This window comes from Dendrobium catenatum, unplaced genomic scaffold (genome assembly GCF_001605985.2).
Source record: "Dendrobium catenatum unplaced genomic scaffold, ASM160598v2 fragScaff_scaffold_156, whole genome shotgun sequence".
Classification (NCBI taxonomy): Eukaryota; Viridiplantae; Streptophyta; class Magnoliopsida; order Asparagales; family Orchidaceae; genus Dendrobium; species Dendrobium catenatum.
This window is the reverse complement of record NW_021318618.1, coordinates 11,435,361-11,460,910: the sequence shown is the minus strand read 5'-3', so window position 1 is coordinate 11,460,910 and position 25,550 is coordinate 11,435,361. Positions and strand designations below refer to the sequence as shown.

General features: G+C 34.0%; 1 protein-coding gene across 5 annotated transcripts in view; it reads right to left on the bottom strand.

The window, feature by feature from the left end:
• Positions 1–20,563, bottom strand: part of LOC110096220 (transcription initiation factor TFIID subunit 5) — a 36,851-nt gene extending 16,288 nt beyond the window's left edge. Inside the window, exons 1-9 of one of the 5 annotated variants that reach the window (XM_028692613.1) lie at positions 20,340–20,563; positions 19,970–20,167; positions 18,873–18,954; positions 17,776–17,854; positions 17,573–17,670; positions 17,429–17,485; positions 7,419–7,506; positions 7,195–7,304; positions 2,268–2,369 (exon numbers count right to left, since the gene is read on the bottom strand). In XM_028692613.1, coding sequence (XP_028548446.1) covers positions 2,268–2,369; positions 7,195–7,304; positions 7,419–7,506; positions 17,429–17,485; positions 17,573–17,670; positions 17,776–17,854; positions 18,873–18,954; positions 19,970–20,103 — 750 coding nt within the window. In that variant the 5' untranslated portion in view covers positions 20,104–20,167; positions 20,340–20,563. The remainder of the gene's footprint in view (positions 1–2,267; positions 2,370–7,194; positions 7,305–7,418; positions 7,507–17,428; positions 17,486–17,572; positions 17,671–17,775; positions 17,855–18,872; positions 18,955–19,969; positions 20,168–20,339) is intronic. The other 4 variants (XM_020822057.2, XM_020822058.2, XM_020822056.2 and 1 more) reach the window with 4 other exon arrangements.
• Between the last annotated feature and the right edge of the window lie 4,987 nt (positions 20,564–25,550).

Below are 25,550 nucleotides of genomic sequence, written 5' to 3'. Positions count from 1 at the left end.
ATCAAGCATCACCCTTGTAAAAGGAGATAACCTATCACATTAGAACAATGTATAAAAAGGGCCGCAGAAGTCCCAAAAATTCTCACCATTTGGATATCAATAGTCACAAGCCTATGTTACTAACAAATGGGCTCACCCCAATACAACTTAGCAAAATAACACTCTTATTTTTAGTTCTAAAAAGTGTTGACCGAATCATTGCAAGATAGGGAATATTGTTTTTATAAGGCATATTAAAATAGTGGATATTGCAGTGCTTAGAGATTTTGTCCTTTTGTGAGCACTTTACTTTCATAGTGCAATAATATCCCAAGGGCATAAGCACTCGAGGTTAATTACATAAGCCATAAGAGAGATCACATTTTATTGAGGTCAACAGTACTAGGCCTTCTGTAAATGCATGTTGTGGCTCTTTAGATCAAGAGAATAGGCCATCAACTTTATACCAATAAGGTTGGAGGATTAAAACTAGCCCAATCAAGAATTAATGATTTCATCAACCCCGAGTAATGGGCACTAGTCGATTTAGTTAGTAAAGATGATCATGTGATCAAAAGATTCTTGTCAACAACTACATGTGTAACATGTCACACCATCAAAGACTATCTCATTTCAAATAGACTACAATTAACAAAGTGCACATTAACTAACGCATCAAGCATGATAAATCCATGCCATTGGGAACATGAATTTGCTACGTTTTTTACTATAATGGTGTCATAATTTTAGCTAATGATCCCTTCGTATGGTTTTTATAATAACTGCACTATAATAATGCTGCCTTTTTTTACTAAACATTTGGTCAAAGTAAATTTGTCATGTACCGTTTCGTGTTGAACTTTGAGATAGGCTATTTGACAATATTTGATACAGCATTATTTCCTCTATGAGCTTGGATCAATTTGAATTTGAGCCCGTCAGTCAACTTATATGTGGAAGGTGGAGTTTTTCTATAAGCATAAAAAATTATATATATATATATATATATATATCCGCCAATGAACATATGGGCCAAATAAAGAGCATATTGCTGCTCCAACATCTCAGATAGACATTAAATGAAATCTCAATGAACAAACTCCATTTTTATTTTACAACTCACCTGGGATCTCACCCTATGTACACTGAGTCAACCTTCTTTGCCTGCAGTACGTTTTTGGTCACGATAATGGATACCAAGATAAATTCAATAAGGTATTATACTCTTCCTTGTTTTCCACCCAATTTATAGGTCATTCGGTTCCAATTATTGTTAAGGCATTGACTAAACTCTCAGGATTGGTTCAAGAAGGCCCTCCATTCTGGACTAAATTGACTCAATTTCTTGTCGTATATAATTAAATTGCACCTAGGACTAGGACAACACAAGCACGGGATTGAGAGTGTAGCAGTTATCCTTGAGAACATCTACATATAATTTGAATACCATTGGGAGTTTAGCATCCGATGAGTCCTAAATGATTTAGTATTTTCTCTAGGTACCTTAGTGGAAATTTCAATTGGTACTTGAGGTTCAAACTAAGTTCCATATTAGAAAGATGCTCCATGAAACTAAAGTTCATGGAAAGAATCCCAATAGCTGAAAGGACAATTTGTATAAGTAGTGTTATTTATTACTCTGTAGAAGAAAGATAAGCAAGAACTTTCTTTCATTAGATGGAAAAATTATGCAAGCAATATGTCGAGTCTCCCTCTCACAATTGTGCATTTCTAGTAAGAACAATCAAAAAGAAAAATAATGTTAATTGTGTTTAATAAAGGGAAGGAAATTTTGGTAATTTCAAAGAAATTGGATTCCTCTTTTAATGGACTTCGACAGTTGCCCGAATATATAGCACTTATGAATATAAGTGATATATCAAATAGACGACTAGTGCCTGTTGTACCTGATTTGTGTTTCATACTAAAGCTCGAGGCAACAATAACAAAAGAAAAAAAAAAGTAAACAGCCAAATTTAAGTAACATTTTCGCAATAACATATTGTACTACTTAAACATCTGAATTAGGTGCACCCATAACTTCAAGAACAAAAAGAAAATGAGCCCATCCCAGACTAATTACAAAAATAAAAAAATTATTTGAGCAGGTGTTTTATAATTAGGTGGGACTACAAATTTCACTTATACTTGGTTCAAGCCAAGGGTCATCTGTTGAGTTCATCACAACTACTTGCACGGCATGAAAAGGATCAATCATTTATCAACCATATCAATTAAGGAGATTATCCAAGGAAAAGACTGGATCAATCGCAACCAGATGTACTTACTTTATTATCATCCAGATCCATGTCTTTGTTTTCACCTTCAACTTTCTCTGAATCTGATAATGTCTTCTCTAATCGTTCTTCAACAGTATCTTCTAGTAACTGCTATAATATGCACATCCTTCAGCATATCTTATTTAAGAATTATAGGAATACAAAGAAAGACCAGCAAGGGAGAAAATGCGCAATGCAATTAAATATAAAAAAGGGGAATGCTCATGTCCAGGATAGTATAAAAGCCTCTCTTTATCTAGAACTTATAAGCAGAATGAATAAAAATAAAGCTATTCAATTTTTCCCATGAACTCAAACATTCCATGGAGTTCATACAGTTTTGATATAATTCAACAATAACCAGTGACTGAAGCATTATCATCCATGCCATCTAAGGAGGACAGCTTCATGGTTGATTGGGATTATAAAAAGCTTAAATTTCATATGAAGAATTCTCTAAAACTGTCTATCGCATCACCTTGAAAGCGTAGTTTTTAAATCCAGACTAGCACAACATTCATGTCAAACAAAATGTTGACCTTGATGATGGCACACATCCAGCATGCAATGAGGGTTTGGATATGATCAACCAATGCAACAACAAGCAATTTTTGAACCAAAATTATCTATTAATCTTAAAGTAATTATTTACTAGAGTCGTTGAAAACTTAAAAAATGGTTAAAATTCAATTCAAGTGAAAAGATTTAGGCCTTTGAATAGAAATTAGTAACAATAAATTCAAAATCATGCACGCGAGTTAAATTTTGTACACGATCAAGAAATCATGTCTGAACAAATATGATAGGAATAAAGTGCGCTTTAAGCCAATACTGAAAAAATTTATATATTAGAAGGAGAAAGAGAGAGATTTCCTGACATGTACTGAAACAACTGACCGGTCAAGCTTTAACAAGTAGATAACCTCTCTCGAATGCTTAGAGTGACTAAAGATCAAGGATTAAGAGACAATTTTGGTCCCTCCCAAAGAGTTAAGAGACAATTTTGTTCCTTTTCTCTACATGAATATTATTTATAACTACTAGAATCATGCCAAAATTGATTTTGTTAAATTCATTATGGTTGTAGATTTATTAAAATTGCATCATTTGTTCATCCATAAATTGGCCCTAAAATTGAACCCTGTTTAAGAAAACAATATGATTAAATTTTAAAGTTTGATATCAAATTGATAAAGTTGTGTAAGGTTCCGAAATGCAATGCAAACTTAGATGTAGTGAACTGAAGCAATAAATACGTAACTTTCACAAGAAGAAATGCTATTAGTCTTAAAACAAATATTTCCATGGTTCAATGAGATTTGAAACGTTTAAAATCCTAGTTAAGTGAAAGGATATTAGCTTTCTAATAGAATTAACAGGAACAAAAAAAAACATGAGCAAAGCAAGTGACTGAAACTTCAAGCATAGAAGAGAAACCAGATTATAATATATTTGGCAGACAATCAATCATGCTTTCAAGTAAAAATGATAAAGAAGATAAAAGAGAAAAAGAGAGGGAGTGAAAGAAATAACTAAGCAAGCCTCATGCTTGAGGAAAAAGATAACATTTCTCAAAATAAATTATTAATTTGAGGTAAGAAATTCAAGGATCTAACACTTCTAATGAACATCTAGAATGCAGTGAGATTCAGATGCAATCAATCTATGCAACATACTAGCAACTTTCACAGGAAAATAAGATATTAATCCCAAAAAATTTATTTCCTACGCACAATTTGATAGTTGATATTCAGGTAGGAGTCGTACTATAAATGATGTACGTGTAATTATATATAAGAATTTCAAGGATAATGTTGTAGAAATTAATATAATTAGAGATAAAATTATAAGTTTAAAGATTATTTTTTATGCTAAGATTATTAATATTACAAGTGTTTATACCCCTCAAGTAGGTTTGGATATAGTTCAAAATGAAAATTTTGGAATAACTTAGAAGAATTAATACAAAAGATACATCTTGAAAAAAAAATTTATTAGAGGAGATTTAAATAGATATGTTGGTAGAGAGGTAGAAAAATTTAAAATCATTCACAATGGTTATGGATTTGGAGCGACTAATAAAAGAGGTAGGACCATATTAGATTTTTTTCTAACTTGTGAATTTATAATTGCTAACAACATATTTAAAAAAAGAGAGCATCTCATCGTTTTATAAGAATATATATAAGAAAACTCCGATTGATTATTTTCTCATAAGAAAAATAGATCGCTTAAATTGCAAAGATTGTAAAGTTATTCTAAGTGAAAGTTTATGTACTCAGCACCGTTGATTAGTATTGAACTTTAAGATGAAAGGGCAAAATATGAAAAATAAAGAAAATATTATCCTAAGATTAGATGAGGTCATTTAAAGAACAATAATGAAAATATTTTTAGTAAGGTTCATGAAGTTATGATTCTAACTGTATATGAAGAAGCAAATGTTATGTGAGAAAAAATAGCTAGTGATATTAAGAATGTTACAAATAATGTGCTTCGAGTGTCAAAAGAAAAGTTCAAAATAGTAAAAATAGTTGGTGGAATCAAAATGTGCAAGAAAAGATAAAAAATAGAAAGATTTGTTATAAATAATGGTTAAGATGTAAAAAATCGAAAAATTGGAAAAAATATAAAGAGGTTTGTAAGAAGTCTAAGAAAGCAATATGTCATGCAAAAATTTTAGTTTTTAATGATGTATATAATATATTAGATACTAAGGAGAGAAAAAGATGTATGTATAAATTAGTCAAATAAAGAGATATGAGAAGTAACAATTTAGTTCAAGTGAAGTGCATTAAGGATAAAGATCAAAAAGTTTTTTTATTAGAAGAGGATATTCAGCAAATGTGGATGAGATATTTTGATAAGTTTTTCAATGAAGATTGTGGGAATATGATTAACTTTAGTGACCTTAGCACCTTAAATGAAATAGAGATTTTTATTTTATCGACATATTAGTAAAACCAAAGTTAGAGAGACTTTAAAGAAAATAAAGCGTGGAAAAACTATTTGTCCTTATGATATTTTAAAAGAGGTGCGGAAAAGCTTAGGAGACAAAGAAATTTCTTGGCTTACGAAACTTTTCAATATTATTTTAAAAGCAAAAGAAGTCAGATGAGTGGAGTGTATTAATTTCTATTTTTAAAAATAAATGTGATGCACAAGAGCGTGCGAAACTGTGAATTATAAAGGAATTAAGTTAATGTATCATACTTTAAAACTAAGGGAGAGAGTTATTGAGTGTAGGTTACAACGTGATACTAATGTTTCTCAAAATCACAAGAAGAGTATACGTTATAAATATCTCGGGTCTATTGTTTAGAGTGATGGTGAAATAGATGGGGATATTTTTAGTAGAATTCAAGTTGGATGGTTGAAGTGAGGAATGCATCAGGCTTTTTTGTGATATAGAAAAGTACCCCTCAAACTTAAGGAAAAATTCTATAAGATAGTGGTGAGACCTGCAATAATTTATGGTGCATAATGTTGGCCATTAAAAGAGAAGCATAAAATTAAGTTAGTGTTGTAGAGATGAGGTTGCTCAGGTGGATGAGAGGCTTTACTCTTAGAGACAGAATACGAAATGAGCATATCCATGAAAATGTTGGAATGCTCCAGTAGCAAATAAGATTAGAGAGACTCATCTTAAATGGTTTGGTCACATAAAACGTCAGCCTTCCATGACCCGGTTAGGCGAGTATACATATTAGATTTGGTAGATATTAAGAAAGACAGAGGTTGGCCTAAAAAGACTCGGTTAGAAAATATTAGAAATTACTTTTTTATTAGATTTAAATGAGAATTTGACTCATAACATGGCACAATGGAAAAAAAAATGATTCAAGTAGCCGACCCCGCATATTGTGATAAAAGGCTTGATGATGTTGTTGTTGTTGCTGCACAAATTTCAATAGGTGGCATTAATTTCATCTCAATTCCATTAGAAAGTGAAAATATTCTCACATGAATTAGATTGTAACTGGTAATCAAAATTTCAGCTGATAATTATAAAAATCAAAGAAGGAGAAAAACAGATGGAATTAATAAGGGAAACAATTAACCATTTGGTATGTCTCATATTTAAACGAGGGATCTCTCCCAGAATGCTTCAAGCTCCTTGATCAAAGTTTAAAATCGCAAGAAAATAAATAAATAAAAGAACTATACACCAAAAAATTATATATATATAATAGAATTGTTCTGTTGCCTACCTTAGACATATCTATTTAAAAATCTTACAAAAATCAAACAGGATTGGTTAGCACTAAGAAGTCAACGAAGAAAAGCCATAACATTAGGAACATTACTTGGAAATCCTGCAAGAAACCACCGTTGCAGGGACCTCCGTTAAGAATTGTCAAATCACAGAGGTGACAAACATACAATCACAAGAAGCACCCAGCCGCAAGGAACCATATGCATAAAGTTGCCCTAACTTTTGACCATAGGTGGGTAGGTAACCTTAATTTAGATCAGAAATGCAATGTTACTTGAGACAATCGAAGTCAGCTCATTCTTTTGTTTTCAACTTGAATTCCCCACCAAGCCATGGCCAAGCCCAGCGGGAGTGATTTAATCTTGGATCAGTTCATATGCAACAGAGAAACACAATTAAACCACTAAACAAACATTCCGCGCAGAAATTTTGGCTAGTTTTGAAATAGAAAGGCAATGCTTTAAGGAAAGAAGGAGGAAAAAAAAAGTCAAGGCCATCTGTTGCATGATGGACATGAAATCATTGCTCAGAAAATTTGAAATCATCATGAACCTTATTCCAACTATTTCAGATCAGCTTAATGATTATAAACTTTCAAATCACTCAAATTTCAAATAAAAAATGAATAAAATAATATATGTTATCTACCAAGGATGCTTCTAGTATCCATAACGCTTAAAATATGAAAGATGGTACAAATGAAATGGAGATGAAACTCACGCCCCAACGAACTTCCTTCCGATTTACTTGCTTTGCTAAATCCTGGCTGTTTCCCACAAGAGCTATAACATCCGAGTCATCAGAAATTGAGACGGGTTGGACTGATGATACTATCAACAGAACAAAGAATTAAATTAGATTAGCTAATGAAGACAAAAACTTTTTTAAGGGGACTGGAGAGCATCAAAAGATGGTGTCAATAAGATACAACAGAAGACTAGTACCTTCAAAGTTGATATGCTCATTGATTACTTCAAGCATGGTAAAAGACTGAGCCTTCTGAAGGTATTGCAAAAGCAGATTGTACGAGTACTAGTTCCAATGTAAGAAAAAAATTGTTATAGTTTGCCCAACCAAATGCTGCATTTTACACGCAGCAAAGTTATTCTAATTGGACTGCTATTGACACACGAAAACATAACTTTTTTGTTGTTTTAATGAACTATCAGTATACTTGCATTTTAAAACCACAATGAATATTTGCACAACAAGGTGATCAAGTATCAACCTAGTGGGATCATAACACACTAATATATCACATGGAACATCTCTCTACAGGAAAGTAAAATTTTAAATAATAATCGGTAGATCTATCAGCCACATTCAAGTTTCTTTAGTGACCAATTTAAATATGTATAACTATGATAACAATCAAAAAGCTATATCTCAGTATCGACTGAATATACTTTCAGGGCTTATTTGGTTTGTCTTTCAACCAGTTTTGCTTTCTGTAAAACTGCTGCTCAGCAGTTGGGAGGCGTTTGGATGAAAACTTCCTACTTAATGTAAAGCAACTCTCACCAAAACTGCGGTGTCAACCTGTTTTCGGGCAGTTGCTTTAAAATAGCTACTGGAAAGTGCATTGAGAAAGCAGGTTAACAAATATCAACTTTCCCTCTACCAGTCCTACCCCTCATCCAATATTAACGCCCAAAATTTTGAGACACCCCTCATCCTTTTTCTCAAGAGGCTGTGGCAGCGTTTCATGACAAGAGAGTATCCATTTTCCTTGACCGTCAACCATTTCAATCATTCTCGTCCTTCCAAATCATCCAGCACCCATCGTCAAGTGTCACAATAAATGGTTGCTCTCCTTCTCTGTCACTTCTCTATTTGCCTCCTCTGATACTGCTTAGTTTCTTTGCTCAGTATTGATTGAATTATTTAATGTAGAAACGGGTGGGGTTTTTGCTATAATCTTTATTTGTATTTAGCTATGATATTTGCAAGAAGACGTATCTTGGTGTTGGTGTATGCTTTTTTCTGCTGACATTCTTCTTGTTGATAAGACTAGAAAGAGAGTTGATGAAAAATATGAATTAAGGATGTAAAACTTAAGAGTCTAAAGGTTTTCGTTTGAGTAGATATAAAATTGAATACATCGAGTGCAATTTTAGTGGTAATAAAACTAGTGGTGGGATTATGACATTGGGTGATCAAATCATTAAAAAGAGAACACATTTTAGATATTTATGGACTATTGTTCAAAGCAATGGTAAAATAAAAGGAGACATTATTAGTAGAATTCAAATTGAACTGTTGAAGGGGAGGAATGCATCAGCATATCGTGTGATAGAAAAGTGCCCCTTAAATTTAAGATAAAATTTTATAAGATAGTGATAAAACTTGCAATGCTTAATGGCATAGAATTTTGGTAATTAAAAGAGAAGCATAAAATTAAGTTGAGTACTGCAAAGATGAGGATGCGCAGGTGGATGAGTGGCTTAATATTTAGAGACAGAATGCAAAACGAGCATAAAAGTGGAAAGGTTGGAGTAGCTCTAGTGACAGATAAGATAAGAGAGAGTTGCCTTAGATGATTTGGTCACATAAAATATTGGCCTTCTGATGACCTTATAGAAGAGTAGATGTATTATATACAACCTATGTTAAGAAAGGTTGATGTAGAACTGAAAAAGACTTTGTTAGAAAGTATTAAAAATGATCTATTTTTTTTTATTTGAATTTAAATGGGAATTTAACTCTTAATACGACAACGGAGAAAAAAGATTCATATAGTCAACCCCACAGTGGGATAAATACTTGTTGTCATTATTGTTGTATGATATTTCTAATTCGTGTTAAGCTATGACAATTCTATTGATATTTTTGTGTTTAGCTATGATATTTTTATGACACCTGTTACTTTTAGGCGCTAAGAGATGCTTCTTCCTGAGAGGTTGTTTGGTTGTAAGTATTAAAACTAAAAAAGTTAAAGAAATAGAGAGGTTTTGATTTTTTTATGTTTTATTTAAATTAGATCAAATATAAAGTTTTTGCATACGGAATTTGGAATACACCATAATGCCTATTTTTGTTGAATTCAAAGTATAAAATAATTCATAGAATGCAACCTCACCTTTCCCGATTACAACCGCCCACTGTCATTGTTGGTGCCCACTTCTGCCAACCTCCACTAGCCATATTACAATGTATTTAAAATTAATAAAAAATACACACAAAAAAAAATTCAATGCATTTAATTTTCATCCAACAAAACAACCCATGCATTTCTAAAATACATACATTTTAAAAATATAATGATATAGGCCCTAATTATCTAAGGTATGTCATTTCTATTTATATAGCAATTGTCTAACCTGATAGGCTAAAGTTGTATTAATTATTAATCTTTATTATAAGCAAAAGAAATTGTATAACTTGGTATACTAGACATTGAGATGTTGTTCTCTTTTTTTATAGCAATTTTTTACCCTGGATATTTTATGTTTATATATATTTCAAGCAATTCCAAAAACTCCTATGCTAATGAAATAATATCAATAATATTTTTTTTATAAATATTGTTATTAGAAATGTGAATTATTTTCAAAGTCCGTAGTTCTTAGTTATATTGAAGAAAAAATCTAAAATAATCCCCCAACAATTAGTAAGTACCCAATTTAATCCCTGAGCTTTGCAATACCCCAATTTAGTCCATTGGCTATTGAAAATTGATCAAATTTGTTCCCTTCGTTAACAAAACCGCCAAACTTAACAAAAAATATTGCAACTCTCCTACTATTCAGTATTTGAGGGGGGAATTTTAGTAAATACATTATCTTTTTTTACAATGCTACTTATCATTCCAGTTCGCGTGTAAGTGCGAGATATACACTAAGGAGTAGTGAGGGATTGCAAAGTTCAAACTATGAGCGGCGAAGCATTGAAGCAGCGTGCAGTGATCTCCAACAAGTAGCGTGTGAGCGGCTAGGGTTTGTTATTGTACATGCGAACGACGAAGCAAAGTTCAAGAGGTGAATCAACGTTTATGATGATGTGAGTATGATTTTGGGTGTGCGAGTGGCGCGAAGAACGGTCTTCGATGAATACAAAGTACGAGGTGCAAGTGGGACTTTAGAATTGCAAGAGCACTGTGCGGCATGGCATAATCGCACAATCCTTATGGTAAGGATGATGGATCTCTTAGTAAGTGAAGAGACATTGCATTCATGATTGATTAGACAAAAAGACAAATGAACTAACTCTTTTCCTTTATTTAGTTTCGATGTTCCAATACAATCGAAAGAACTTGACCGATATTGTTGCTTGCAAATAGTGTTAATATTGCATGTGTGCACATGAGGGTCATCCAACCAGAGGATATTAGCAAGTTAGCGAATAAAATTTTATAAACAACAATGCAATTCAATTTTCTTACTTCTATTGTATATGTTGAGATTACATCGCATTGCCTCATCCACTAGTTAGTCCATCACCTATTTGGTCGGTGCTAGTATTTGTAGTTTCATCACCTTGAATCTCCTCACTAACGTAAAGGAGTGTTATGGCTACTTGTGACAAAGCAACTAGTAGTAACCAAATGAAGGGAACATGTAAAGTCGACACAATATGGGTCGGGCCAAACCACTGTAAAACCAATCTAATTGTTCTTATCTTATTCTTTATATTTATATACTTAATATTTTGACTGTTGTGATTTGTGTATATTTGGTGAATTATTTTTTTAATCGAATATTTTCTTCAGTTCTGATTGAACAACCAAATTCACCTCCCTATTGGGTTGCATTGTATTCTTTTAATGGAAACCTCAAATCCTTCTATTGTTCTAACTCAATAGTCTTCTTTTTATAAGGTCTATAAGTTTATGACATTTCAACCAGAGATAAAGTCCAAAATAATCCCCCAACTATTCGTGTGTCTAAATTTAATTTCAAAGTATTACATTTCTCCAATGTAATCCCTCGACTATACAAAATTGATCACAAATGAACCCTCAGGTAGAAATTGCTGGAAACTGAGATACTAAATTGATCCCATTTTAATCCCTCGACCATGCAAAACTAACTGCAATTTAGTCCCTAACAAACCATTTCAGATCGATTTTGTGTAGTCGATGGATTAAATTGAAGAAATGTGACACTCACTACAAGAAAATTAACTTTTAACAACATATATATTAAGGCAGTTTTATGGAAGTGCCTTAAAAAATATTTATTAGGACATATTATAATTTTGCGCTAAGATATAGATTTGGCGCTAACAGAGCTATTTGGCGGTAAGAGAAATTTTCGCGATAAGTTTTGTGCCCGCTTCTTTCATCCTTCTTCGAATTAATGCCGAAGAGCGATAACAGAGCTCTTATTCAAATCTATTGCCTCCTCCATCGAACGTCTTTGCCCGATGTGCGTTCTCTTCGTCTAGCGTTCGTTCTCGCCGATCGCTCCTGCTACACCGACAATCGCCAGTACATCAAGTAATTCTTCTCATGGCTTTCAATCTCTGGCCTTAATCCTTCTTAGAATGTCGAATCCCACTGTCTACGGTTAATAAACTTTTCTTGTTTTTTTTCTTTTCGTTGTCTAGGGTTCTTGAGGTTGAGGTCGACCGTATACTTGCCTCTCGTGGACACCGACTATTTCTACAGTGCTGAAAGGTAAATGTTATGTTGATCTTGAAGTTCATCAGGATGTTGATCTTGAAGTTCTTTTTCTTGTTCGAAGTTGGTCTAATTTTAGTTCACGGAACGCCGACTGTTTCTACAGTGCTGAAAGGTAAATGTTTCGCCGACTATTTCTCCAGCATGCAGTTTTTTGACAACCTTGCATTGCTTATCTTTTCTGATGTTTTAATGTTAAAGTCTATGCATTTAAAATTCATTAACAACCTTTTTTTTTTCCTTGCGACCAAATTTATTAGGGAACCATGAACCAAAATGATCCTTACAATTAAAATTTGTTCTGGGGGCGTTGCCCCGGGAAACCCCCACAGGGGCGCTGCCCCTTGACCCTGCGACCTAACCGGGCAGGTCGAACCCCGCCAAGGGGAGCTACCCCCTTAGACCCCCAGCCATTTAATAGTTTAAAAGACAAATTTTGAGAATATGAAGTTGAATAAAACTTGTTATTTAAATAGAATGTTCTCATTTTGTGCTAATACACAAAATGCAAAAAAAAAAAAAAAGAATAGCTTACATCCCTTCTTAATTTGTCAGAAAAAACTCACTTGGAACCAATTTAATACAAGCCATGAAAGTGAAAACATTTCTTTGTTTGCACTCCTTTGTAAACAAAGAAATGGAATGATATTATGCTCATGTAGAGATTGTGGAAATGACATTTGCAGAACAAGAGATGATGTTGAAGCTCATTTGCTTTGGAGAGGATTCAAACCTGTGTAGTCCAGTGTAGGCTTATTTCATTACGGCTTGAGAGGAAATATATACTATAAGTCAACTTTATTCTCTTAATATGGTGTAGTCTAGTGGCGTCGCTCCGACAAAATCTAATTGTGATGGTGCATGATGAAGAGGGAGAAGAGATTTTGAGAACAGGTTCTACTCTCACTAAGAGTTGCACAATCAATGTCTGAAGGTAGTTTTGAAGTTCTAAAAATGCTGTAGTTTTTCTTGACAGAATTAAAAACAGTGTTGTTGCTGGAATGATGAGTTTGGTATAATTTATTTCCTCTCAAGAATGGAGGTTCCCTCCACATGAAGATGCAATTTTGCTCAGTGAAGAGGATCAAAAGCGAATTCGTGAAATGGTATTGTATACTAATCTTCTAAAAACTAATGCTTAGCTTGAAATATGAGCTCCAGAAGAGGCCTTCTCCAATTGAATTCATGTTTTTTCTGATTATTATTATAGGGTTTCTGCACTATTTATAAGATGATAGTAGGGAGAAATAACTTTGTACTCTTTGATCGTTAGTTCCTTAATTTTCTCTATCTATTTTATACACACAACAATGAAAAAGTTTTCCAATTTAAAGCTTTTTACACCAAATAAAAATATTCTGGTCATAACCATAAGCTGTCCAAAAAATTTTGTTTGGCTGTTTGGTGATTTATATACATGTTGGTGACCAATAAATCATTGTTACATGTTCATCATTCATCATGGTGTGATTACCCGGAAGCCTTTGGAAGAGTGTTCGGTCAAGAGAGAAGAGAGAGAAGCTCCACAAAATTAGGAGGATTTTCGAAGAAGCATTTGAAGATTTTGGGTGTCAAAGTTGGAGATGGATGAAGGTGGTCGGTCATCTATGGATGACCGGAACACCAAATCCTTTGTTTCTACCGCGAGTCCAATTATGTTGGATTCAAAAGGTAGATTCTCCTTTAAACGCATCTCCCCTCACAATCTTCGGGTTTTTGAATCTCCTATTGTCATCAAAGAGGGAAGGTTTGAGTTCTAAACACAAGCCTTTGACGGAGTCAGGTAAAGGGAAAGAGGTAATTTCGGTGTTTGAAAAAATACCAAAAGCACCTACATCGGCTATTATCTCTGGAGCAAATGACAAGGAGGCTTCTTCTTCAAGAAACAGTTTCAGTGATTTATTGAAGAATGATAAGAGCATCAATCCAATTATTTCATCAAGATTGGATAATTCTAATGTGTGGATAAAAAAACCACACATTAAAATTAATTTTAATCAGATTCATAATGAGTTTGAAGATGCTGTGGTAATAAAAAATAGAATTGAAAGTGGAGGTGGCACTCCTCTAACTAACTAAAGCAGCAATGGGATAACTTGTTCCGCCTGAATAAGGAGATAGCTCTGATGCTATAATGCTCCGCATCAGGCTGGATCATATGCAATTAGATTTTATGGCTTGGTATTGCATATGTTGTTCACAAGAGGAGAAGAGCTTTTGACTTCAGTTCATGCAGTTATTTTTTCCCAATTCTAAACATGTTCTCTTTAGTTTTACTCTTTGTCGTAAATATTCTTCCTACAATAATTATACATATGCCGCACTAGTTCTTCCATGTTCTTGTTAGGCAGAATGTTGTCTCAAAGAAGCGGCTTGTTTTTATTTCTTTGCAACTAGAACCTATAATCTTGGAAAGAGTAAATACATATATTGTCACCTATGTTACAGGTGTTTCTAAGCATACTCAATTTTTCTTAAGATTATTATTTTGTTGTTAATGATTCAGTCGCATTAACTGTATGACACACAAAAGTTTGTACATGTTTTTAAACAATCGGTTCAGGTTGGTACCTTGCTATAACTGTTTGATATAATCTTTGTAATGATAATGTATTGTGTCGTTTGATCATAAAAAATCCATTGCTTACACATACTCTCCTTCGTAACTAATGGAGAGAAAGCAGGAGCAATCAGAAACTAAGTAATTGATGAAGTTTTTGAAATTAGCCTTATTTGCTGTTCAATTTTCTAGATCTCACTTGCTCGGTACGTAAGCACAACATTGCTCAAAGGTGAAATCACGTGAAGAATCCCATTTAATATTAAGCGTAAGTACTGCATCTTTGATCTTTTCAAATAAGTAAATTCAGTTTCTCTCTCAACTTGTATTTTTGTTACAAAATTTCTTTCAAACAGATCATGAACGGGATGTTTGGAACAATTTCTAAATATATGATCAAGACATTTCATCCTCAGTATTCTTATCATCGTGAGATTATAAGAAATAGTTCATTGTTGTTAAAAATAGTTCATCGTGAGATTATAAAAACAATTGCTGGATCTCTATTAAGGGATAAAGCTAATAGAATGTTTTTTTGTTAGAAATAGGTATTCTCGTAGCATTATTTCATTTGAAAAAAGGTTTGTTATCTAATACCACTTATTCTTGTATATTTTTGTTGGCGTTACTATAAAAGTATTTTAATGTCTATCTTTTCTGATATCTTATTGGAAATAGTTCAATGCATGTTCAACTCTCAGTACACCTCCATAATTGTTCATCTTATTGGAATTACTTGTCATGATTATTCTTGAGTTTTCATGCTTCCTATGTTCACTCGAATTGATCATGGTTGTTAATGGTTTGTTTGGCTTTGAAAGCAAAAGCTGTTTACTTGGATGTTATGGAAGAGTGATAACTTTTGGGTATTTACTAGTGCAACAGATGGTTTCTTTTCAAATGAATGAGAATTCAATACAAGGCATGGCTTGTAGATGTGGTGAAGGGGACCAAAATATTTGGACAACATGAACCTCTGAAAATTCTTACAACTAATCAAATAGCTACCGTAATTGTGAGGTAGGTTACTTCATACTGGTATAGTTTATCTATTAAAGTTCTTTTCTTTGTTTAAAATTTTCAAATTATGCGTGCTTATCTGTTAAAGGCCGATCATTTTAAGATTAAAATAGCTATGTATAATCTATGTTACTTGAACTGTTTCTTATCATCTGTATGAATGCAACAAAAATTATTTGCAAGCTTATACACTACAACAATTGTCTTCCCTACATTGTTTTTTCATCATGTCATTGTTGTTTATCAAATTTAAAATATACTTTTTTAAAAATATTTTTAAAATTCATTTTGCTTTCCAAATAATTTAATTGACCATAACATGCATAATAGTTTTGCATCTTTAAAATGATCTATCTTGAACAATAAGATATGTCATGTCATGCATATAAACTACTACTGAAATTTTTAATCATTGATTACAGTATATGTACAAGTGGAATGATATTTTCAAGCAGCCTCAAAAGTATAAAAGTAAAGCGTAGTTGATGATCGTGAGACGTACTTTCCTCCAGTGGATGACAATGAAGTGTAGAAATAGAAATCCCAAGACTTGGTTGCTACTGTGTAAGGAAAACGGCCTCATGATAAAGGCCATTTTATTTTATTTTCTTGTATTGTTTTGTGAAGACATTTATTTTAATGGATTGATTATGTACATATATGAAGATTGAAATAGAATTTTTGTTGTATTTAAGGTGAAAAATTCTTGTAATTTTATATTTATGAATTTTTTTTAAAAAAAAAATATATCTTATGTAAGCTCTCATGATAATTGAATTGGAGATTATTTTTTTGCAAATGAAATATTATGAGTTAGCATAATTAATTGATAATTGAATATTATTTATATTAGTTATACATATATTGAGGCATAAAATAATGTCATTTTATTAAATTCAAGTGTTGGGAAATCATATATCATAGGGCAACTTAAATGTGCCTTATTATTAAACATATTTCATCAAATAAATGTGTTTGGTAAGTTAACCTATTATGACACATAATATTTGTCATATTTATTAATAAATTCCATCATATAAACATGTTGGAAAAGCTGGTCTATTAGGGCACCTTATAGGTGTCGTTGAGGAGACTATGCTAGCAAAATTATATGTTATGAAAGTTTAATTTTTAGGGCACAAAAAGATGCCCTTAACCCTATGCCAACGGCCACCTAAGTGACACCATTGTTTGATGACTTAATATATCATGTGCCATAATAGATACATATTATGACACTTTAAGGTGCCCTAACAGCTATTATTTTTTGTAGTGACTCTTGGATTAAATGGGTCACATATGAATTGTTAGTGAACAATTTTCGATGTTTCCCTTTTCAACTACTGTCATTTATCTCTTAAAGTTTGAGTAACATATCATTCACAAGTGTGAGAATTTGATTATTTGTAAACATGGAATGGCAAGAAAAGAAAAAGGTTTTGTTAGAGTCATCTTGATCATTTTTCTGTATATCACCTGAGGTTGTCCTACGCAAAACTAAAAGGCATCTATAGGTAGTGAAGAATAAGAATAATAACAATATCCTCAATAAATTCATATTAAATTAGGAATTTGGAAGTTCAATACATATTTTGAAATCATCCTTTAAAAAAGATTTATCTTGATAGTGCAACTAAAACAATAAATCCCACACAATTCAAACAAAATAATGTTGGAAGGTGTGGACGCAAAAAAGTTTATCTAAAACATCAACAATTAACAAAGTTCAAACAAAAGCATAGGTGAGTTGGCACCTCACACAATTTTATGCTAACTTTGCTATGTCTCAAAGATCTAGCCAAATCCATATCCTGCATAAGAGAAATAAAGCATTACATTGTCAGTGACAAATTGTTAGATAAGTTATGGTATCATAAGCAGGTTCCTGACATTACAACCTCCAAATGTGATGGAGAGAGTATCCCCTCTAACTTTTGTAGATCCCTTAGATGCATCAATTCATGGTCCTCACGAAAAGTTTGAAAAAATGCTCGAGCTGACCATTATATATATACCAATATAGGTTACACATCAAAGGGATAAATAGTGTGAAACATGATATACTAAAGATGGAAAAACATAAAGGCTTGCTAAAATGTACCCTCTTGCATGTGGCCGTCTGCCACAAGGTCCATAAAGCAATGTATAAAAACTGGATACAGTACCCGCAGAAGCTCATGCTGAAATAATTTCATTTGAGTGGAAACAGTTAACATCAATGGGTTCATAAATATCAATAGGTTAATAGAAAAGTGATGCGTAAATGCATTGAACTTGAACAAGACTAGATCCTTAAAACCATGAATATTTTCTTCAAGTTCAAACACAATTTGAAATTTTAACAAAGTACTTGAGATAGGCATGCCTTGCATTTCCTGTTATCAGTTAACCAGGGAATAATAAAGAATGTCGGCCACATGACTTTTATTAAAAATATAAATATTATAGGTTCAAACTACAAAAGAAATCTTATAGTAGCCCTAGTTGTAGAAAATGTAAATATTTCATCATGGGCCCAAAACACATCTGAAGAACATTATAAGTATTTCCAATGAGGGACATTGCTTGAATAAAACCATTCAAGCATAACCAATGGTGTGAAACTATTTAAAGATAAATAATAAAAATACAGTACAAAATATGCTGCAAAAAATACATAATTGTTTTCAAGAAGCACAACAACCATAGTAGTTGTAAAGTCTAAATTTCAAGAGTTATCATGTTAACTAAAAAGGGTCAAACCTAATGTTTTGCTTTTTAGATTGTTCAAATTAGTATTAGGCTAAGTCCAATGGAAAAGGCATCAGCTAAAACAATATCACTTGGAAGAGCAAAATCATAATAAATTACTGTAGGACAAGCAAATAAAGCTAATAAATTTCTCCATGATTGTCTACAACTTGGCACGCATAATCGAATAAAAAAGGCATCGACTATACAGTTTTAGCAGTTCTTTTGATGCTGGTCAATTTTTTAAAAATTTTCTTTAGTACATAAGCATGAAAATTTAGTGGCATAAGTTAGTCAAATAGCAAGGAAGCTTCTATCTTGTCCATTTGAATATTGTGTTTGTTAGTGAACTTATATTTTCAACAAGAAAGATGAAAGTTGTATTTCTTGAATGTGAGATAATAAACATTTCTTTGATGTGAGACAATTTCGAGGTATGAATTGAGAATATTTTCCAAGAGCTCCTACCTTGTATAAATCCAATGAACCATATGCCCATGACCTGAGCTTGCTATAACCATCATGGTACAGTGCTGGACCCCTTTCTGAGCTGTAAAACATTTTTTCTTCAATATTTAACAAAACAGAGGTAGAAATATAAAAATATTGGTGAATAGAACGTTTGAAACTATCATTATAAAAAATTAATCATTCCCCCACAGTGAAAGACATATGCAAACAGATTCTAAAAGGTCAAACACTCGCAAAGTTGACAATTCAGTACCTCAAATATTAAAAGAAAATACTTCATTTAGGTCGGACTAAACCAATATGGAATGTGTTTAAGAACATTACTCGTATGATGATAGTGGAAAAGTTGTAGCATAAGTTAAAATTTTTAGATCCATAGATTTTTTCTCTACACAAGAACTAGCCAAACCTCACTTGTTTCTTCCCTTTTAAAATGTAGTTAGAAACTTCTACCTTAACTAGTTAAACTCTCCAGTTGGCAGAAGAACAGCAATGGCATCTGCCAATATCTGTATGATGAAGCCTACTTCCACAAGACCATTTACATACTTTTATCAGCATTTCAAGCATAATTAATGATGAGATCACATACAGGGTTTGACTGAATTAAGCCTTGCAGAAACAAATAAAAAGTATGTCGCTAATGGCAGCAAGCAAATAAGCTTCCAAATAAAAAATAAAAACAAGGAAATCAGTGCAATAACCAAAAAAATAGCAATTTCAACATTTTAAAAGCTTCTTTTGGTTTAAAGGAATTAAAATAAAGGAAATGATAATGAAAATTAGAAAGGAATAAAATCAAAAAAAATTTACCACATTTTCTTGTCGAGGAGAAACTCAATGAGAAAAATATTGTCTCCATCTTATTAGGTTGATGCAAAATTGAATTTTGTTTCATGTGAAAGAAGAGATATGTGGCCAGATCAATAATCCTTTTATCCATTATTCACTAGAGTTAGATGGGTTGGTTCAATAGGAAAATGCATAGGTTCATGTTCTTAGGTAAATCAATTAACCTATTAATTACAGCCCCCAAATTCTTTCAAACCAAACATAACCTTAAAAAAAATGAAGGGGGAATAGTGATCATATACCGGGAAAGGGCAGTTTCCGACTGCGGAGCAGAGGAAAGCCTACTCTGCTCCTCATGCAGGGCTCGCTCCGTCTGCCAAAAACCCTTCTTTTTTAAATAAGCGAACAGCGCTTTCTCTACATCCTCGTCATCCATCTCCGAGCCAACGCTGAAGTAGAAGGCTGCTTGGTAAATTACTCTGGTTTTTGAGTTGCGAGACCTCTCAATATTAAGGGGGCTGTTTGGTATCGGATTTATCGTCGGATTTAAGTCGGATTTACGCTAAATCCAGCCAAACGGTTTTATAGCGCGCGTTAAATCCCGGGATTCGATAAATCCCGGATTTACGGATTTACGGCTTAAATCCCGGATTTACTAGGCGGAAGACTTACCCGCGGCGCCTGTATCGCCGAAGCTCAACAGTCGCCGAAGAAGCGCGCGAAAAGGAGAACCTTCACAGCCAGCAAGCTCCCGTTGTTGCTTCCGATCAAAATGTCGTAACTTCCAACCCGACAGGAAGGTAAAGTCGTCGAAGGAGCGAAGTCGAACAGCCACGAAGGGAGCCGAAGTAGCGACGCGCGCAATCTCTCTACACCTCGTGCGAAGCAACGAAGATGAAAGGCAAACCATATAGGCCTCAAAGTTATTATTGATTTACTTAATTAATATAATTATTAATATTATAATTAGTGCATAAATTAATTATCTAATTTAACTTAATTGACTAAGTAATGATATAATTAGTAATTAAATATTAATATAATTAGCTTATTTAATACTACATCTATTATTTTGGTAAATGTTAGTTTGTAATTTACTTTTTATTAAATTTTTTGTCATTTTATATGAATTAAAATTGATTTTATTATATTTTATGCAATAATCTTGATTTCATAAATATCTCATTTAAATTTAAATCCCTAAGAGTCATAAATCCTGATATATGTTACCAAACAATTTCTCAAGATTTAACATGATTTAACATTTGGCATACCTAACAGTTTTCATGATTTAACACATTTCGAATGTACTAAATCCGAATTTATAGGATTTATTAAATCCCACTTGTTGTCAAACAGCCCCTAAGAGTGGTAGTGGGTCTTGCATATTTGGCCATGTACGACCCTTCGGTTGCAATTTCGCCGAAAAATCTCTCGTGGCAGGTGAGTGAAGCAAGATCGGCGGAGCAGACGTGCAAGCGGAGCAGCGAGATGTTTTGCGCCTCGAACCATTAGTCAACATAAACCTTCCAATCCGCGGGAGATTATTGGATTCGGACATTGTACACAGCTTACGTTCGATAATTCATAGTATCGAGCAGTACTGAGCTCGGTACTGTGAAGTACTGAGTTCGGTAATTCATAGTACATAGCAGTACCTGAAAGTTCGTTAGAGATGTTAAGCCCTTATGAACTAGCCCAATGCTAACCAAGAGGGGGTGAATTGGTATTTAAAAAAAATCAATCAAAAACACAAACTCAAACTAAACCTAATTCACCACAAAGAAATTTAAAGTGCGGAAATTAAATGCGAAAAAAGCAGTAGAAATGAACACATAGATTTATAGTGGTTTGGTCAACTCGTCCAACGTCCACTCCCCGGAGGTGCCCTACGGGTATTACACTAAACTCAGTGACTCTTCTTTTGCTCCCACAACAAGGCGAAGAAGCCTTTCCAAAACCTCCTTTCCACCGACACCAATAAGGCAGATCAGAACCCAACTCTTTTTGCTTCCTCCTGAAGCAGGCAGAGAACCTTGATCGATTGTTGAAGTGGACCTCTCTCAACCCTCCAAGGACAAGGGACTATGACGGAAGAATATGACGTGGATCAATGCTTGGAGCAACATTTGTGAAACTCCCTCAAAAACTCCCCCTCACAAGATCCTATCTCTCTCTTTCTATCCTCTAGTCTCTCTCATGTCAAGACAGCAGCAAAAGATACCCTTATGGGTGATACAAGAGATCTTATATAGAAGAGCTTTGGAATAGCTCTTAAATGCAACAAATCGACATTATCGTCCAGGACGATCTGGAGATCATCCTGTATGATCAATACAATTTTAGCTCAATCAGTCAGGATGATCTGAGACGATCAGAAGAAATTTATTCATATCGTCCAAGACGATAACATATTGTCCAGTACGATTAGTACAAATCATTGTTATAGCACTGAAATGATGTCTGGACGATGGATCGTCCAAGCCGATCTCACGATCATCCCGAACTATTAGTTCAAATCCATAAAAAACTCCAGAGCATCGCCCTAAATAGAAGGTGGCCGATGTTGATCATCCAAGAACAACTAAGGTTTTATGAACTAATTGTCTCGGCTGATCCTACGATCGTCCAGGACGATACGATCAAGCAATCAAATCTTAATTGCTTTTCTTAATTACCAGATTAATTTAGGCATAATTGTGATGCATCGATGTCCTGGACGATGTCCAAAAATAAATAATACCTGAATAGATCTGGCTACTAATTCTTTCTGATTTTAGCCTATTGTCCCGACCGGTACAAATATCATCCAGGACAATAAGCTTAATGACGGCTTCTTTAACTAGGATGTCATAATTAGGGTTTCTATTTTTAATTGATCGTCCAAGATGATTTGTGGATCATCTAGGACGATTTATGGATCGTCATAGATGATGTGAGCAAAAATAGAAAACTCTAAAATCAGACATAAAAAAGATTCCCCCAAGTGCATCCGTGTGTGTGTGCAAGATTACTTAGCATCAGAAACCATATCGTTTACAATAAACTCATGAAAGGACAAATTTTACAAATTGACTTAGACATAGTCTACCCTTGAGCTGGCTTGAGTTGCACTCAATCTTGTTGATCTAATATATTAGTAGGCAAGACAGTCATAAAAAATAGGAATATTTATTATCATCAAAATTATAATCCATAAAATTATATTTGCAACAATATCGAGGTCGATGCTAAGCAGTATCAAGCTCGGTACTGAGCAGTACCTAGCTCGGTATTGCTTGGTACTGCTCACTACCGAGTAGAAGATGATGTGGCGTATTTTTATTGGGCTCTGGACAACGTCCGGTGTCCGAACCCAATAATTTCCCCCAATCTGCATCGCTTATAAGCCCATCGTTCTAAACCTCTAACTTCAGGCTATTGGATTGAACGCATACTTTATTTATACATACCATTATATCATAACTGCATATTTGGGTTGGACCGGGTTTTATGAGCATGGAGATTGAACTCTAAATTTTAAGGATCTTTTTTGTTCATAAAATTAGTTTTTTTTTTTTTTGGGGGGTTTTTTTTTTTTTTTTTTTTTTTTTTTTGGGGGGGGGGGGGGGGGGGAGAGCTCGTGTTCGACTCATTTATGGGTTTGTTAGCCGAGCTTATGAGCTCAAGTTCGAGGTTGTTGAGGCTCAACTTGCGGGACAGCTCAAAAATAGTATTTTGAGCTAATATTTTTATTATACTTAAAAGTAATAAAGTAAGTTTGATAGTATTATTCTTTTCTCCCAGAACAACATCTCCATACAAAAATTCAAAAGTTTTATCTCAAATATCAATGCTAATAAATGTTGGTAGTCTTATTTCCTCACAAATAATATAACAAAAAACATTATGCTATTATTGCAACCTTTTTTTCTCCCAAAGAGATAGCTACTTCTCTCCATACGTGCAAAACCATATGGTAAAACTAGGTAGGAAAATAAAAAAACCAGGCTGGAAAACCAGATGAGCGGCTCGATGGCTAGTTACAGTATCGTGAGTCGAGTTTGAGCTCGATATTTGACTCACGAGTCAAGCTCGAACTCCCCCTGATTCGAGCTCGACTCGACTCGTTTACACCCCTATGAGGAAATATGAGAAGGGATTTGAAATTGAAAGGAATATAAATTTGAGATGACATATATGAATTGTTAAGCTCTATGAACTCGTGATACCAATGGCTAGCAAGTTAGATCTTTGAATCCCTATAGATATTCTCATTATTCAATTTGAATTTTTTTGGGGTCAAAGTTTTTTAAAAGAACATTGTCATTGAGGTTAATTATATAATTATTGACAATAGAGAGTGTTGCATCAAGGAGTATTCGCGGTGGTAGAGAAATATAAAATTTAATGTCTTTGCGTTGTACGAAAATCCAGCACGCAATCAGATAAGAGAGAGTATGTAGCATTAACTAGAGACACCAAGATTTGGTTTTGCATTTTAGGCTGTTTGGTTGGATTTCGCTCAAATCCTACTGCCAAACAACCCCTAAACAAAAGAAACAACTTAAATAGAATCACAAATGAGTGCACGAACATAAAGTAACAAAGAATGGAGATGCAGAGGCTCCACCTTGTTACTACTCAGCTCTTGCTACATCTACGCTCAATTGTGCTCGCCCTAACTGGAATAGCACGGCGAGTGAGGATGGAGAGCAGACCGATGGTGTAAATGGGAGGAAGGATTCTTTGCACTGATGTAAGTTTCACAAAGGGCATGGGAAAGGGATCGATGGGTCAGGATGGGATTTTGATTGAGAGTTAACCGAGTGATATTTTAGATGAATGTAATGTTATTTAGGTGTTAGAAAAGTAAATATTATAATTTATGTGTTAGATATGTAATTATAATAATTTTAAGTGTTATATACTTATATAGGCAAAATTCCTATTTATGTATACATCAGCTTGGAAACTCTTGGATGATAGCAAAAGCTACCGTATCAAAAGCTAAGCTGTCTTAAATCCTATATATACTGCCTTGACCGACTTTACACGCATTTATGTAGCGCCGCCCTCCTCTTAGTCCGTGCCGCCCGCCTCATATTGCGCGCCACCGCCTTTTAGACTGTTCATTACACACCTCCGCGCAAATAAGATGGGTCTGCGGGGCGATTAGATGGAGTACTGCGACGGCCATTAGCAGAGCTCAAGAAGTCCCTTTGAGGTTTTCGCCCACAGTCGCTTCGGCCTTGGAAATAACAGAGGAGCCAGAGACGGGAAGGCGACGGGAAGGCGACGGTCAGAAGCATGGCGATTGGGTTTTAGCCTGCGTAAGGCGGCTGTTGGCGGTGGCACGGTAGGCTGGGTGGGACTGGCGGGGAGATCAAAGCTCTTTGTGGCTGGGCTGATGAGGAAGTACTAACTAGTTATTGAGATTGATATGATTGAGGGATAGAGGAGGAAATGTCACCATGCATTTATGACTTGTACAGGAGATGGAAAATCTTTTACTTTGCTTGATTGATTAATGTATATATGAAGAGTGAGAGCTGTTCATGAAGAAGATGAGAGTGGAGACGGTACAGAGCAAGAATGTAAAGAATTGTATTAAGTTGTTTTGTTACACTAGATACAAAGGTATATATAGAGCTGATACAGAGAAGGTAAAACCGTAATAAGCTAATACATATTATTGGTATAATTATTTATTTATTATTAATAAGCTATGCTAACATTCCCCCTCAAACTGACAAGTGGGAACAATTGTTAGTTTGGATCGTAGTGTCTTGAATCGAGGAGTGGTAAGCGGTTTTGTGAGAATGTCCGCTATTTGATCGATCGTACTGATGGGTAGCAACCGGATTACTTTATTCTGAATATGATCCCGAACGAATCGTTGAT